General features: G+C 39.6%; 1 protein-coding gene across 2 annotated transcripts in view; it reads left to right on the top strand.

Moving 5' to 3' along the window:
- The window catches only part of STRBP (spermatid perinuclear RNA binding protein), a 33,697-nt gene extending 25,410 nt beyond the window's left edge, over nucleotides 1-8,287 (top strand). The window contains exons 13-17 of one of the 2 annotated variants that reach the window (XM_009892277.1): nucleotides 598-732; nucleotides 1,577-1,717; nucleotides 2,848-2,971; nucleotides 5,119-5,163; nucleotides 7,746-8,287. In XM_009892277.1, the coding sequence (XP_009890579.1) occupies nucleotides 598-732; nucleotides 1,577-1,717; nucleotides 2,848-2,971; nucleotides 5,119-5,163; nucleotides 7,746-7,822 (522 nt within the window). In that variant the 3' untranslated portion in view covers nucleotides 7,823-8,287. The remainder of the gene's footprint in view (nucleotides 1-597; nucleotides 733-1,576; nucleotides 1,718-2,847; nucleotides 2,972-5,118; nucleotides 5,164-7,745) is intronic. The other variant, XM_009892278.1, reaches the window with a different exon arrangement.
- Nucleotides 8,288-16,719: the final 8,432 nt, after the last annotated feature.

The following is a 16,719-nucleotide window of genomic DNA, read 5'->3' as shown; positions in this document are numbered from 1 at the left end:
CCTGCTGAAACATGTGACCTGGGACATGAGACTTCTTCAGTCAGAGCTCAGTAGTGCCAGGACGTAATTAGATCAAGCAGCAGAGATACGTGGAAGGTTGGGAAGGCAAATCTCTCCTTTCAGTGAGAAAGCCTTCGATTTCAAGGAACTTGACACCGTGGCCTCAGCTTCAGCTTTGGATACTCTCGGGGTTGAAATTCCAAGTGCAGCTGGTGTGATTTTAAGTGTTGAGTAGACACCAGACCAGGCCACCAGGCCAGTAGCTCTCACCAACAGAAATAAAGAGGGTGTGACTTCTTTTCCAGTATTGTTTGTCCCCCGACGTTCTTTAGAGAAGAGACTTTCCATGTGCTGTTCTAGCGCAGCATGTAATACTGAAGCCAAGGCAGTGCTGCCTCTGATACAGGTCTGTTCCTGGAAGTCTGCTGAGGCCCGAGTGCTGGGAAGAACAAGCTATTGCAGAGGCTTGACACAGTGATAGCCCTGGCGTTCTCCGAGTGGCTGGCCATGGGGCCCTGTAAGCCACAATGCTGTAGATGTCTGTCTGCCTTTTGAAGAGATAAAGGCTCTAAAGCAATGCCATAAATGTCTCTCTAGGTAAGAACTCAGGGTCCTATACTCACAGCAAGTGGCAAAAACCCGGTGATGGAGCTCAATGAAAAAAGAAGAGGTCTGAAGTATGAGCTCATCTCTGAGACGGGTGGAAGCCATGACAAGCGCTTTGTGATGGAGGTGAGTGAAGTGGAGTTGCGCAGTTGGTAGGTGGTGTTATTAACAGCACTTCAGACTTTGGAGCTGCTTGCTGCTACAGTTCAGCTTTTTTGTATTTTGCTTTTTGCAATGCACATCTGTGGTGGTGATGTTTTCAGGTTCTTGTATCTTGCTGCTGTGATGATTAGACTGGGAAAGAAATGTCTTTTATGCTTTAGGAAAATTCAGTGAGAATTAAAACTGGATTCTGACAGCCCCAAACTACCTCATGTCTTGAAATGAGGAGGAGGAGGAGGGAAGTAGAAGATCCACAGCTTTGCAAAATTTGCATACTGGATATTTTGTCAACATACTTGGTAACCCCGTGTCAGTGATCTGATTTGAATCTCCTATTGCCAACTTATCAGGGGTATTTGGAGTGACTGTAGCAGAGGGTAAACTCATTTGATTTCTCTTGTGTATCTATTTGTGCTATCTCTGAAGTAGCACTGAGCTCTAAAGTGGCGTGAGGTAGCATCCCAGTTCAACAGTGTACATATAGGGTAGGCAAAGATGTTGGCATATAAAGCATTGAAAAAGATGAGGGGAGCCTCAAATGATTCCTAAACCCCCTGTTTCCTAGCGGTATCATTCATGTGTTGAGAAGCTCAAGCATATTGGCGAAATTCAGTATAAGGGTTCACAGGATCACTTAGGTGCTCTTTATCAGCTTCATAATCTAGAAGCAATATAAATTTGTCACACAAAATACTGAGGATTTATTTTACTACTGAAGTTCTTCATGGATAGCACATCATGGCGAGCAGGTGCAGCATGGTATTCCCAAAAATAAATACTAGGCATAAACTCATGTCTCCATTTTCAGGTAGAAGTAGATGGGCAGAAGTTCAGAGGTGCAGGCCCAAATAAGAAAGTAGCAAAAGCAAGTGCTGCATTAGCAGCACTTGAAAAACTGTTTTCTGGGCCTAATGCAGCAAACAACAAGAAAAAGAAGATTCTTCCTCAGGTAAGAATTCTTATTTGCTTTTTAGACCACTCTGTTATCACAGCTCTGGGTTGTTTTATCATAGAGAAACTTCTACAGGAAGCAAGTGATTTCAGTCTCTTGTTTTGTGCACACATGTAACATTTTTATTTTTATTCTTCTATAATAATTATTGTAGTATAACAACATAAACTGGTAGTTGGGACCATATTGTGGGAACTACAGTAGAGAAGGCGGCACAAAGAAAGAGAGTGCTGATTAGCTCGAGGAGATACAATGAAGTCTGTGGTTCAAGCAGAGATGATGTGGAAGTCTGTCGTGTTTCAGGCCAGAGCCATGGTGTGCTCCTTCATCACCGAGGATGCGTAGACTTAGCGGATGAGTCATTTATAGCCATTTAAAGGCCTTAACTCTACCTTCTGGAGTAAAATGAGATTTTTGCACCTTTTTTTGCACCTTTTTAGCTTTTCAGATGAGCCATTTTGTTTGGTGAGGAAGACTTGAATAATAAAAAGCTTGGTCTCCCATTAAATTTAACAGCCACAATGATCTGTCAAATCTGTTAAGATTAAGGTTGAAGAGAGCAGAAACTAATCAACAGTGTTCTTCCTCCAGAGGACTACAGCCTGAACTAAGGGCTGAGGATCACAATTTGTCTTTTTTGTGCAAATGTTAGATTTAGGATTTTCTTGTCATTTCATGCTGGAGTAGAATGTATCTTAAAATACAGTTACAAAAGATAAGTCAACTCCTGTTTTTGGTCTGTAACTAAGTCCTCTCCACTAAGATCTTCGGTTAGTATTGAAAGTCTAATAAATGAGGAAAACACTACCTCAGGATAATGTTCCACATGCAGTTAAGATATGAAAATGACCTCTGATGCAGGCACTGCCTAAATTCCGATTCTTTTTTTTAATTGTTGTTCATGTATTCACTGTGCACTGCAGTCACTGACCTGGCAAGGGACTCACTGGGTTTCTGTCAAATTCTTTGGGACAATACTTCTCCAGCATGTACTCTGCCTTTAATGAGACAGGCGCATAGGACGTGTTTAAAGATATTTTTAAAAGGTGTTGATGTAATGCAGATGGCCTTGTATTTCCAGCAATGCTTTCACTTTCTGAATTGCTATTTTTTATTACTCTGGGCAGACTAAAGGGGTTGTCAATACAGCTGTTTCTGCAGCAGTCCAGGCTGTTCGAGGCAGAGGAAGAGGTGCTTTAACACGAGGGGCATTTGTTGGGGCAGCTGCTGCTACTGGATACATAACACCAGGTAAGGCATGACATCAATAGTTTAATTTTTGTCTGCTTGGTTGTTCTCTTCCGTGTCTGTCAGTCACCTATGCAAGTGATTTCTTCAGCTTTTAATCATCTGAGATGAAGCAGAAGGGACAATTCATGGGGCTTTAAAGCAATCAAAGAGCTGAAAAACTGGCAGTACCTGTCCTTTATGAGTGTACGGCTTGAAGCTCGGTGTGCACAGAGCAGACAGTTATGGGCATAATGGCTTTCATGGCTTTATTATTTTATTATATGTCTTCTTCACAGCTTGCTGCTATGGCATAATTCCCAAAGCTCTCCTCCTAGCTAAGAACCTCTTGGATCATGTGCCCTTTAGCATTAGGAGTGGCTTTCCCGAGATCTTGTGGAGATTAAGTTGGCAGGCTCAGGAGTCACCAGGCTCCCACAAACCTTCTATGCGAACTGCGCGTGTGAGCGCAGCATCCATTAGTAGTTTCTGTGGTACCCAACAAAACAAAAATAAAAATTTCCATTCATACTCTGGCTGATGTTAATTCATCATCCCTGCTGCATTGTTCTGATTAGCAGAAACATCTTTTCAAATCCAAGGGCCTTCGGTTGACATTTATCCTTGGTGCTTACAGTGCAGAGCAGGTGAGTTACTCAGCATGGTATCTCATTACTGATTCCTTTGGGCAGATTTGCAGCCATCAGAGGCAAAACTGTTCCATCTTGAAGAGCTGAAGTGCTCAGCGACTGCTGACTGGTACAAAATAGTGTAGGGTTTTTTGTTGTGTTGTTTTCTTTTTATTATGACAGGCACATAGCATGTAAGGTGTTAAAATATAAAGAAAATGTAAAATGCAAGAAAATTGTAACGAAATGCTCGCTTTCTTGTTGCCCTTTCTTACTCTAAGTGTATTGTTCTTTGTGACTACATCATGTCTGAGGTTTGCAGGTGACGTACGAAGGGAATCTAGACATTGTTTTTACTTGGAATAAGAATCATAAATTTGTAAGGAGATGCTGGGGATTCCTTAGTCAAGGCAAATTCAATTGCTTCCAAAAAAGAAAACTTTTATTCCTTATGCTCAGGTTTTCAGATTACAGCATGAGCTCTAATTATACCCTTCAGCAGTTCACACATGCTAATAGCATCGCCCTGTTATTCGGTAGACTTGCTTCCTGGCACAGTTGACAGCACGTCGTCTTCATTGTTCCTGTATGTTGATGTAATTATAAATATTAAAAACCAGTAATTCATTTTTAATGGCTGTTAACATTGTTTTTGGAACTGTCTTTCTGCCTGAGGAGTCATTTATGAGACACTTTAACCTGCCAGGGGCATGCTACTTGCCAGCATGGAATTACTCCAAAAATAGGTTTAATTTCCCAGTCACTGTAGTTGTTAAGCTTTTATTGGCTTTGGCCTTCGCAGATTATTTCTCTTCATCCCCTATTCTTCTCAGAAATCTCTTGGATTTTGTGATGGACACACGCGATAACACCAGAAAAAAATCCCTGTAAAGCCTTCATGAACCAGTGAGAAGCACTAACCAAGACTGGTGTTACCACTCTTGCTTCTTGTCTCACTCCAGAGTCATGCTTTGCTCTTTGGAGAAAAAGATACTGTTCTGTTTGCCTCTGGGAGTTTAGGTGTCCTTGCGAAACTTTCTTTTGTCTGTTAGAAATGGCAGAGAGGAATTCACAGGAGATTCACTGATGGCAATATATCTGCCACAGGCATCTAGCATTCCCCTCTTTCTAATGGAAGTTGAGGAAAATGACTGTTGTCTGCATTAGACTGTATTTGTATTTTGGGAAGAATATTTAGGAAGAATTTAGCAAATATGGGATGTCTGACTGGATCATGCCAATCCATGCTCTGACAGTACAGACTTGAAGGCTTCAGCTGAAAGAAAATGCTAAGAAAATGAAATACGGGATTAAACTCTGATGCTGAGACTTAAGTCATTGGGTAGCTTGCTCTTCAAGCCACCACGTAGGAGAATTTTAGTGTTTTGAGCAATATTTGTACGTGTTAGTGAGAGTTTCTTTTTACCGTGGTCCTGCTTCATATACCAGAAAGGACCCCTCCCTGTGTGTTGGTGTGCAAACACCATCTGTCTTCAGATACTGTAGGAAATAAACCCCATCCTGTGTCTGTTTATATTGCAGGCTACGGAGCACCGTATGGGTATAGTACAGCTGCGCCAGCTTACGGTATGTATTGCCCAATAATTAACAAATTAGAAATTATACAGACACTGTTGTGGCAGTCCAAATGTGGCAGTCCAAGGAGAAATTCAAAGAGATTAAAGCTCTTAAACCATGACAACACCACCACTTTTATGCCATAACCTTGTGGTTCTTTTTTGGTTGGAGTAGCTTTTTTGCCTATGCTTTGCCTGATCTGTGGAAGGACTGCTTGTTCTAATTGCCTGTTCCCTCTCGTACTGAAACTGAATTGAAGTAGTTCTCTTACTTTTTACAGCCAATCTGTGCTCCATTCAAAGACTACCGAAGGGCCTATTTCAGCATCTCTGGCCAATATTTATCTAAATGGGATTACAGTAACATTGGCGAAATGTTTGTCCCAAGCGTAAGTGGCTTGTGGACAAAGCTCCCTTAACGCTGTCAACTCGGAGGTCTGTGTCTCCTACTCCCCTGCCCCCTGCGGGCTCAGCTGCCGCTGCTTGGGCCAAGCAGAATGGTTCTTGTGTAGCTTATGCCGTTAGCAATCAGATTGCGAGGAAGCTAGGACATGGTCATTTCCCACAATGCTTTTTACTAAGAAACATAGTGATATTAGGCTGGCAAAGCAGTGGTTTCATGAAGACTGTAAAATAAACTAATAATCAGAGAACTATGATGGAAGGGTTTTTCTTAACTCAGCTTCTCCCTACCCACTGGCTTTTTTATGCTAGACTAACAATGCATACCTCTAACCGGCCCTTTTGGTTACTTTGAATGAGGTTTATGTGGCAATGGGAGCAAAGCCGTTTGGAGTCAGTGATATGTCCTGGCACACACAAAGCAAGCCCACCAGACCCAGTCCCACTAGCCCCTCCTGTCGCGGGGACTGGCCGAGAGCCTGCTACTCAAATGACAAGTTGAGTATGTTTCAAGTTTTGCGGTTTTTTCATATGGGAAACAAAGCCTGCAATTTGCTATTAATTTTCTAGCTTTTGTAGCATTTGTAATACTTGTTCCTCTTAAATTTGTATAGCTTGGGCAGCACCAACTCCTCTGATAGCATTATAAAAGTTAAAAATATTTTGAAATGTTGATTTCATTATTTTAGAGGTATGAGCTACAAACAGTGACAGAATGCTGCTGCTTTATTGAAAATGTTCACTTTGCTTGGCTAAGACCAGCTCATCCTATTCTACATTCCTGCAGTGGGAAGGGGAAGAAGGGGCCCATGGGCTGCACTCAGTGTGGAATTCTCCCTTCAAAATTGAAGCAAACCTCTCTAGTTTTAGAACTCCTGCCCTATTGCCTGCCCAGGTGCTTTGAGCGATCGGCAGCTGACAGCAGTGCTGTCCCATTGAGTGTACTCCGTGTTGCCTTTTGTGTTGCATTACACAAGGAACAGCTACGTGTTTTCTCAAGAAAAAATGAAAGGAAATTTAGTTAAGGGCTTACTTCAGGGTGTGGATTTCTAAAAAATCCCTTTGGTTCTTTCCAAGCCATAGTCATGGACTATAACTAGGATGAGAGGTATCTGCCTGTATGTCTCTTTACAAGCAGTGACACATAGTGACAAAAGAGGAATCCTTTCCCTGCTGAAGAAAAGAATACAATTGTTACCAACTTTCCTTGCAGCTTTTCTTGCTTTTTTCATTCATTCTTTCTGTGTTGTGTTTTTTCTCATGATGCCTATTTTGGGAGCTGGATTTTAATTACTTAGCTGTGTATATGTGACATATCACTGACTTCAAAGCATTGTGGAATTGAATGCCCCCATTTTTCACATAAAGAGTTTCTGTTTTTAATGTCTTATGATTGTGATGCGAAGTACTGGGATAATGCTTTTTGGCTGTAAGGTAAACATGTCTCTTTGCCTTCGTAAGCTGTTGCATGTTGGGAAACTTCACTTTGATCATCTGGTGCTCTGGAATACCTGCTGTTGCTGCTTTGTGATTTCTAAATGGATACACAGGTTAAATACTAGAATCTAAATAGGCAAGATTAAAAAACCAAACAAACACTTAATTGTGCAGAAGTTTGTGAGGCCACAAGAACTCTATAATAATCATTAAATCAGGCAGATATTAATCTTTCCAGATTTGCCACTTCAATACAGGAGAGGAAATGCAGAATACTGAAGCAGATGCAGAATTTACTGTAGGTGCTTGATTTTTGGCTGACCTACCTGGATGCTTATCAAAATGGCTGAACAGTTTCCCTGTGAGTTCTTTATGCACAGCAGTGCTTATCTTGAGTATCTGCAATTGTAACTGGCCTGTGAAATTAACTCAGAACACAGAACAAGATAGTAGAGATTAATTATCATAAAGGTTATGAAGTAGAGCTTCAAGTCCAAATACACACTCTGCTTTTGATAATATTGCTTACTTTAATTTTACCGAACACCAGGACAAAATAAAAGCAAACTTTAAGCTAACTGTTTGAAATAGTGCAAAGTGTTGAAGTGTTACTGTTTATGGGACTCTGCACCCTAAAATCACATGGACTGACTGATCTGGAAAAGGTTAATGAGAACACTACTGTAAGCTCTTATCTGACTTTCTTGGATCACTGAACTTATTTGGAGTCCTCTCCCTTTCTTCTCTCTGTAGGTTTACCCAAGAGAATGGTTCTGTTACCAGTTATGAAATTCCCAACTTATCCTGTTCCCCACTACTCATTCTTTTAGCAAATGGCAGAAGCTAATTCCTATTGATTGAACAACACAGTACAGTACAGAATGTTAGAAGAAAAAAAGCCTTTTTATCCTGTTTTCTTTGAACACATACTTGAGCAAAGTCATTTGTAAAGAAACATCTTTTTCCTACTTTTTGATTTTAACAAAATGCAAATTTAGTTCTCTAAAACTTGAAAAAAATGTTCTGTGAAATGTTACCTCATTTTCAAATAACTTATACCAGCCTTCTGTTATAGGGAAGAACTAGAAGCTTAAATCTTACGTTTTAAATGAAGTATCCGATTATGTAAAATTAAATTTGTGAAGGATGTATAGAATATAAAACACTGATCACAAATAAACTGTTTTGTTGTAACACAAGAGTACTGCCTGTTTCCTAATGCAGTCACACAGATTCAGTTAATGACCTGTACTTGTTGTAGGGTTATTAAATGCAGGGCATAGTTCTTTAAAAAATAAAAATTAAAAATAAAACCACAACAACCAACCCACACAGTAGATACATTACAGTTAACATTTAACTTTGTAAATATTATGTTGTGTAATAAACTCAGTAAAATATGGGTTAAAATATTGTTTTATCTTATTTTTTATAGTTAAGCATCAGTACCTGAGTTTCCTTATAATCTTTAAGATCAGCATACCATAACTGTGATTTTAGACACAGTCTTAATTATCCAAGAAGGCTTTTCACTTCTACACAAAATACTGAAAAACAAGCAAAACAAAGGGAATTAATCTTAGACTGTTTCTCTGCATTAGGTTACATTCTGTGAAATAAGTATTAAACAAAGGAAGTTCCTACAGAAGCACTTGTTACCTAATTACAGGGATACACAGTTAAGTCCGTATTGCCCAGAGAAAGGACGACAGTAACGTTACAATCAGGTTCTTTAGAGCTCAAAAGCTACTTGTTTTCCTTTCTTTTCTGTTTTTACCAAAAAAAAAAAGAAAATAGAAAAAAACAAAAAAAAATTGCACTTGTTCTTGTGGCCTTCTTCACTTTTAAGATTGTCTGCCCACCCTTGATTTTCCATCCACCATTTCTACAGAAAGCATTTTAGTTGTCAATCTTATATTAAAACAAAGGGTTCTCCTTTTCCCCCTGACATTTATAAGAATCTAAAGCAGCAACAAGGTCCCCATGAAAACTTGCTATTTAATTGTCCCAGTTCTTGTTGAGTGCTGCTGTGAAAAGTGACACACTTCAGCCATAGGCCAGTACTTTTTTAAGAGTTGGTGCTCACACCCAAATAATCTTTCCACTACGGAGTGTGCGCGCTGTCTGAAATTCCAGGACAGGCCCCAGCTCCACGTTGTCTCCATGTATTGTAGACTTCTGCATAAAAACTGCTGTGGGCTCTAACGAGGGATTCAAATAGTCTTTATTAAGGTATCACCCTACAAAATAAGCAGCGTTGTTGATTGCACTTCTCTACTCAGACCTCACCCGTTGCTTTTCAGTAGGTTTGTTTTAGTTCATGCTCTTTTAAAGATTGCCTCTGTACACTCTGCTCTCCAGCAGACTCTGCTGCTGAGGCGGGGGAGCTTTATGTATGGGGAGGGTGTAAGAATGGTGCTTAAAGCAATGTGAAGTTCCTCCTCCCCTATGCCCCCCGTTATCAGGAAAGAAATATTAGAAAAGCTTATTAAGGGGTGGCTTATATAATGAGCTGCTTTTCTTGGAATTAACTGCAGCTGTTATTCTTAAGCTAAGTATTTGTGCTTAGGAATGTGTTTATATCTTAACTGGTTTTTCTTCTGCCGTAGCTCTCGCTTTTGTTTGGTGTTGGTGGTACTTTAATAAAAAATGTAGCTCTATTGACAATTAGTGGTGAGCCTGCTGTTGTCATCCATGTGGTAGTGCTGAAATAAAGAGCAGGGTCTCGGGGATGTAGTCAAATTGAGTGGCGCTCATAAATCACTGATCTGTTTGCTGGCCTATGGATGAAAGGAAGCCATCACGGAGCAGAAAAAGCATGGCCGATAAGAGCCCATTTTTGTTAATCAGATATTCATTAAAGAAATCTTCCCTCTGCACACATTTCCCCCCTCCCTCTTTTGGAGTTCCCCTGATTGGCAACTGTCTGTAGTTTCTTTTTTTTTTCCCTTTTTTTTTTTTTAATCCCCAGCTTTCTAAAATTTCAAACAAAATATTCTCTGAATCAATTCTATATGATGAACATTCATAAGCTAAATAATTGTTCTTATTTCAAAAACAAGGAGGGCGCTATGCTCTTTTCCAACATGATGGCAGTCATTTCAGATGATTTATAGAAGTCATTTTTTATTTTTTGTCATTTGTTGGGAGTTACTAACCACATTGTAAACTTGCCCCCTTGCTGCATATTTTACATTTCTCTGCTTTACTGAAAATATGAATGAGCTGTCAGTTCTTTGTTTAGAAAGTGGTAACCTTGGAAGTGTTAGATGTTTCAATACCTTCAAAGAATTAAAAGTGCCCGTTTTACAATGAAAATTCCACTTGCAGCTGAAAGAGCAGAGAAATTTAAATGGAGCTTTAGCTTCAGCCAGTCTCTCTGAAATTAACATGAAGTTTTTGCTTCTCTGCTCTTTTCCCACTGTAGGTGGTTTTTTCATTGACAGTCCCTATTGCCAGCCTCTCAGCATCGCACCTTTTATTATTCACTTGGGCCCTCAAGATTTCTTCTCTGACTTCTAGAACCATCAGGTTGTGTGGCTCGAAATGGCATTTTGTACATGTCTTAAAAGCAAGAACAAACGTGGCTCGTTTTGAGGTTTCTCAACTTCAGACATGGAATCTGAGCTTTTTTCCTTTTTTTTTTTTATAAATGTTTTTCTCACTTCTTGAACTTTGTTCCGTTTAATGAAAAGCAATACTTACTCCAAGCCACAGTCCTTTCTTTGGGTACATAGCAATAGATGTGTATATACTTCTGACTATTTCTTTACATTAGAAGGGAAAGACTGGTGTGTTGGGCGGGCGGGAACCAAACACCAAACCAAGAAACAAACCCTAGCAGAGTGCCTGCTTTAAGCAGTGAATCCTGCATTTACTTTCACTATTTAAGTACTTCAGAATTTTAATACTATGACTGTATTTGCATGTTTCCTAGAAAAATTGCTACAAAGACTTGCAATGGTCACTCTTGAAGCAGTAGTGCTTTGTACCATTGCGCATGTCAGCAGACATGAAATGTAGCAAAAGGCAGAAGAAAAAAAATACATTTTTCCAAAATCTAACTAAATGATATATTCTCTCTCTCTCTCTCTGTCTCTTCCCCACATCATTAATATGAGGCACAAAAAGGGTAGGCCTGAACTTGACTTTCAAATGGATTGCTTTTGTGTCTCTTAAAATCATCACCAAATGATAGGAAAACACAGTATTTGGTAAACATCCAGTTCAAAAAACTTTGCTGCTCTAAATTTACTAAGTCTTTTTCCTCTTAAATATTTGTATGTTCATATTTTGAGATTGTGAATCAGCAATAACTGAAAGGTGAATGTTTTTTTAAATGGTATTGGAACATCTATATGTTGCAGCTTAAGACTTTTAAGCAGTTATCAGCAGGTTAATACCACTTTATTCTCATTCTCTCCGGACCTTCATAGCCATATGCACTTGTATAAAATAAGCAGAAATGTAGTGACTGTAAGCTGAGATCGTGATATAAAAGGTAAGAGATTTTATTTTCAGCTTAAAGAATATTTTTATTGCTTTTTTCTAAAAAACCTCATATACCTGTGACAATCTTGTATATGGCACATTTTTATTATGTCTTGTTTAACTAAATGTTTAAACAGGTAATACATAGGTCTGAATTCCAACTTTGTATTTTTCAAGGCCACTTCAAATATTCCGGTTTCAGTTAAAAAAGAAAATATTACTTAATACTTTTAAGAAATTGTTTGGTTTTATCAACAGACTGTTCTCCTTCAAATATTTTTCTCTTGTGTAGCATAAAAAGCTGTATTGACAGTGCTGTGTGCCAGGCACTGCATTCCTTGTGTACCTGTGGAAAACATTTGGGCAGGTACCAAAGCCACGGCCGTGGCCTGCACTGAAAGCCATACCATGGTTATAGGTATGTGGAACAAAAATGAGAAGTGGAATGTGTGGCATTATCTAATACAGAGAGAAATTATTTCCCTAAACTATTAAAACTAAACTCCAAATGAAGAGTGAAAGACTTTACAGTTAAAATCTGCAGAGATCAAATTACATTAGGTCAAATTAATTCACCGAGCAGCCAGGTTTGCTTTCCTCTAGTGGGTGCAGTGGGAGGAGAGGAAGGCAGGCAGGCAGTGATTTAACTCTGCGTGAATAATTTGCTTAGCTGTGGTTTTCTAAAGCTAGAAATTAGGATACAGCCATCCATAAATAATTCTTTTCACTTCTGCAGTAAATGTTTTAACAAATATTTTACTTGGATTAAAATGGTCTTGGATTATGACCTATATGGTGCACATGATATGTGTAGTTTTAAAATACTAGTTTGTTTTTTTTTAATTTGCCTTTAAATAACCTTGCGTTACGCAAAGTTGCATAGTACAGTACTGCACAACTGCAGTACTTGCAGTACTCGAAGTTGCTGGAAACAACTCTTTTTATATAAAAATGGTAAAAAAAAAAAAAAGAGGAAGTTGATGATGTTGTATTAGCATTTTAGGGTCTCAATTAAGAGATGAAAGCATAAAAAAACCCTTGACTGATCACAGTTTATACTGATGTAAAACAGGAAAACACTTGGTATGGAATCTGTAGTAGTGTGTCAGGCCCAAAGCTTATTGGTTTGCATCAAAATATAACAGCAAAAATAAACTATATTTCATTTCAATATTGAAAACATCAAATTCCGTAAATAACTGCATGTGTAGGTTATCCGTAACTCAGGATATGTCTAGATAGAATTCATAGGTTGATATAGAAAAATAGCTGTTCCACGTTGTCAGCTTTGCTACTGTTGGCAGAAACCTGCTCTTGCAAGTGGCCTATATATTTGCACCTGGGGAAGTGAACTTGAGGAACTGTACCAGTGACTTGCTCATGAAAGCACGTAACCATTTGATTACATTTGCAGGTGCAATTGATGAGCCCTCAGAATGTCCTCCCCATTTGGTGGTGCAGGTTTTCATCTGCTGTTATCGTCAAGGTGCAAACCTGGGGCTTGGTCTGAAGCTCACTTAAAATTCAATTCATCCCTTCAGTCTGTCAGGCTAAGCAGTCCTGATAGTGGAGCAGCAGGCTGCTCTGTTTTCTTTGAAAGACAGTATTTTATATGTGTCAAGGCAATGTTAAGGTGCATTATAATGAACTTCTCTTGAGTATTCCTTTCCTAGGCTTAACTGATGTCAGTCCGAGAAGCACTGTCCAGTTCAAGGACTGATTAATAAAATGACTTGCTGACTCTTATTTGATTTGTTTCTTTGTGGCCTGTACTTGGCAGCTTAATCCATTTGTATTGGTTTCCATCAGAACCACTTTGACTCTGAATTTCCGTATTTTTGTCATTACCCTTTTAACTCTTGACAATCCTAAGCATTCTGCTTTTTTTAAATTCTCACTTTGTTGGATCTTCTCTTTTTCACTGAAAAGATACTAAATTTCTCTAATACAGTTTTGTTTGTAATGCAAGTACTTGTGTCCAAAATTTGTCCCCTTGCCTTTGCTGCACCCCTTCTCACTAGGATAGACACCATTTCGTGACATGCGAAATACACTTGGCATCAGTGACATGATGCAAGATTGCCTAGGGACCTGTCTCATTGACAGCAGAACTTGAGCAAAACATTCCCGTGTATTGGAAGCCTCGTGGATGTAGGCTCCTTAAGTGCCTAATATACAGGCGTTTGAGAGAGCAGTTAAATTCTAACAGTAGGTTTTAACCTAACAAATACCAGGCTATTATCTGATGAGTAATTTGGGTAACATCTGCTTGATCAATGTTGCAAAAAGCACTGTTTTGCTAAGGCAGAACTAGAAACTCCTTTCTTTTGCATAATATGTACAGGTATCCTTTTAGAAGCCTCCTCACAGGAGCATGGTCTGGAGTGCCTTTTCTGTGAGATTAGAGGTCTATTTTACGGCTACTGAGCTTTGTATTCCTAGATATACCCCACAGCCAAATATGTAAACTTTGTTCCATATGCTTTGTGCAGCTGCTAGTGTCGTTGCCTATTTTGTAGTACCTTTTCAGTGAAGCAGAAATGTTATAGTTTGCATTTCTGGTTCATGGAAAAGAATTGTGAAAAAGTTCCTTTCAATTAGTACACATATAAATAGGATACCAGGGAAAGTCTGTGCCTGTACGCTACTCACCTTAACTCTAGTTTTAGCTAACCAGATGATAGTGTGTATTTTGGGAGATCAAAAGAAGCCAGAGCTTTACAATAAGAATTAACATGTTTAATGTGTTGTCTGTATTGGAGGTGGATGTCATTACCTGTGACTTTGGAAGAACAACTGTGAGCTTCAGTGGTCTGCTCAGTTAACACTGAAGAAAGTGATGCTATATACAGAGTGGGATATTGACTGTTCCAGTGTTAGAACAGCATTTGATTGCCTCTAGCCACCCTTGCGTACAAACCCATAGTCAGGCAGGTACTTGCTTTCCCTTTCTACCAGTTTGGGTTTCATGGGACCACGAGGGAGAAATATATAGATAACCAGCCTGTTGTTGTGTGCCTCTGCAGGACAGCGGTTCTCTCTGCCCCGTCTCCCCTTCAGAGAATTTAATCCCAGCTGACTTCTTACACAGTTGCAGCATTGGTGTAAGAGCAGCATTGATATGACCTTGCTGTGAGGTCATACATTCTAGAAGCAGTGTTTTTCTTTGTTTTGAAATAGGTGAAAGCTAAACAGGAGTATTTTTTAGAAATTTGTCAGCGTGTGACTTCAGCAGACACCTGGTGTGGTCATATATGTGATACAAATCAGGGGGTAGCTCCTCTCCAAAAGTGCATAGCTCTGCAAGGAGTTGGCACCTCCATTTCACAAGCTGGAATGCTCAAAGACTTGAGTTTTGAACAGCAGTCTTTGCAGGTGGAAACCCTTAAAGACCGTGTACTGAAACCGTACCTTAGCATTTTTCCTCCTGATGGGTGAGTGGCAGCTGGAATGCTTGTCATTTTCTCAGATATGGAACTGTGAATTTTGAAGAAATAAGGTATTTAATAAAGTAGGACTTCAGTCCTACTTTGCCAGCCATACGAGATTTTTCCAGGCATGCTCTACCTAGAGAAGGTTTTACGGCAACCAGATTGGTTTGGAGGGCTTGGCTAGCTGAAAGCATGGTACACGCCATCAGGTCCTCTCTCTGCCAGTGCTTGTTGTCTTCCTTAAGCACACGTTCAGGAGTTAGAACATGGTGACCTTATTCCTGGGCATTGTGCCACTTGGATGGAGAGAGGCCAGCCTAAATTCATGAAGGGAATGTGTAACACGCGGCCTCTGTTGCCCAAGCAATTTCTGTTGGACACAGTGCACAATCCAACACTCACAAAGGCAATTTAGTGCCTGGGTAGGTGGTTCCTAATCTGTCTAATTTGCTGTCATGTAGCCAGTGTGAGTTAATTAGATGATTCAGCAATTGTCATGGCTCCCACTTAATGTGCTGTAAACCCTGCTGCTGGGACTTTCACTGCAGTTAAATACCTTTGCTTCTGTGAATTCTGTCCTCCTTCCCTGCCTTTTCTGATCACCTTGTAGCATCGCAGTAAATAACCGATTCTCTCAAATTATGGAGTGGTTACACAGAAGTTTCTAGATTCTTCAGCCAATGAAGAGCTTCAGAGAAACAAGTTTTCCTACAAATATTTCAACTTATTCATGTGTCAAGGGAGTATTTCTACTCATTTACAAAGATCTGTGAAAACTACTCTGGTATCTCTGGAGACGGATTCTTTCTTTGAGAACACTCGCCTTGTGGTAGGAAGAAAGATTTAAAGTGTGTCTTGCTCCATAAAAGACTATGCCCTCTAGCCACTCAAAGAACTTAATTGGGGAAAAGTGCATAAATCTAAAATTATTATTTTTGCTTTCACTGCGTTATTGATAAAAACTTCCCTGTCCACAAGTTCCTTATGTTATTAGGAAGTAGATAATGAAGGAAAAGTGGCATGAAGGTTTTTCAAGGAGTCTAAGAAAAAAATCTCCTGTTTGTTGGCTGTTCAACTATGGGACATCAATCTCTTGGCACTTCTAAAACTCCAAGATAGCAATAAATGTGAGCAGCATTAACATACTGTCCCTGATCCAGTCCCAGCAACGTCCATGGTGTGTGAGCCTGGCAGTCCCTGTCTTTTCAGTTACTGATCCCCTGAAAGAAATAGTGTCCCTTGCTTCATTTGTAAACCTGATCTACTGCTGAGAGCCCGTAGATCATCACTGTCTAGAGATGGGACTCGTGAACATCTCTCTAGAACTGTATAAATGAAGAGCAAGCAGACAACATAATATTTCAGTCTTTACTAAGACAAAACTGCAAGTTTCCCTCTTTTGCTTGGTAGGCTGAGATACAATCATTTGGTATCAGAACTTCTTGCCTTTAGCTAAATTCTCTGTAGACTGTTGCCTGTTACTTAATCAAGGGAATAATATTTCCCAGCTTGAGATGGGTTCCAAGTCACAGAAGCAGCTTACAAAAACGGCTGCTATTTCCGGTGGCTCTGGGAAACAGCACAAGAACTCTGCTGCACTGGATTCTGATGGGTACATGATGAGATATGTAAATATGAAGTTCAGATTGTTGTTCTCAGTTGTGAAGCTGACTAAGACGTCTCTTCTCTGGCATTAAAGGAATGAAAATGAGCTCTCTGCTGGACTCACTGAGGAGTTGTGCTGTCTTAAAAAACAGTAACTTGGCTTGAATGTTCAGGACACAGACTCTCCCGGGCTTCCTGCT

The sequence above is a fragment of the Charadrius vociferus genome, unplaced genomic scaffold (assembly GCF_000708025.1).
Source record: "Charadrius vociferus isolate BGI_N301 unplaced genomic scaffold, ASM70802v2 scaffold549, whole genome shotgun sequence".
Taxonomy (NCBI): Eukaryota; Metazoa; Chordata; class Aves; order Charadriiformes; family Charadriidae; genus Charadrius; species Charadrius vociferus.
Note: the sequence above shows the minus strand (reverse complement) of the source record. Positions and strands in the feature narration are given on the sequence as shown.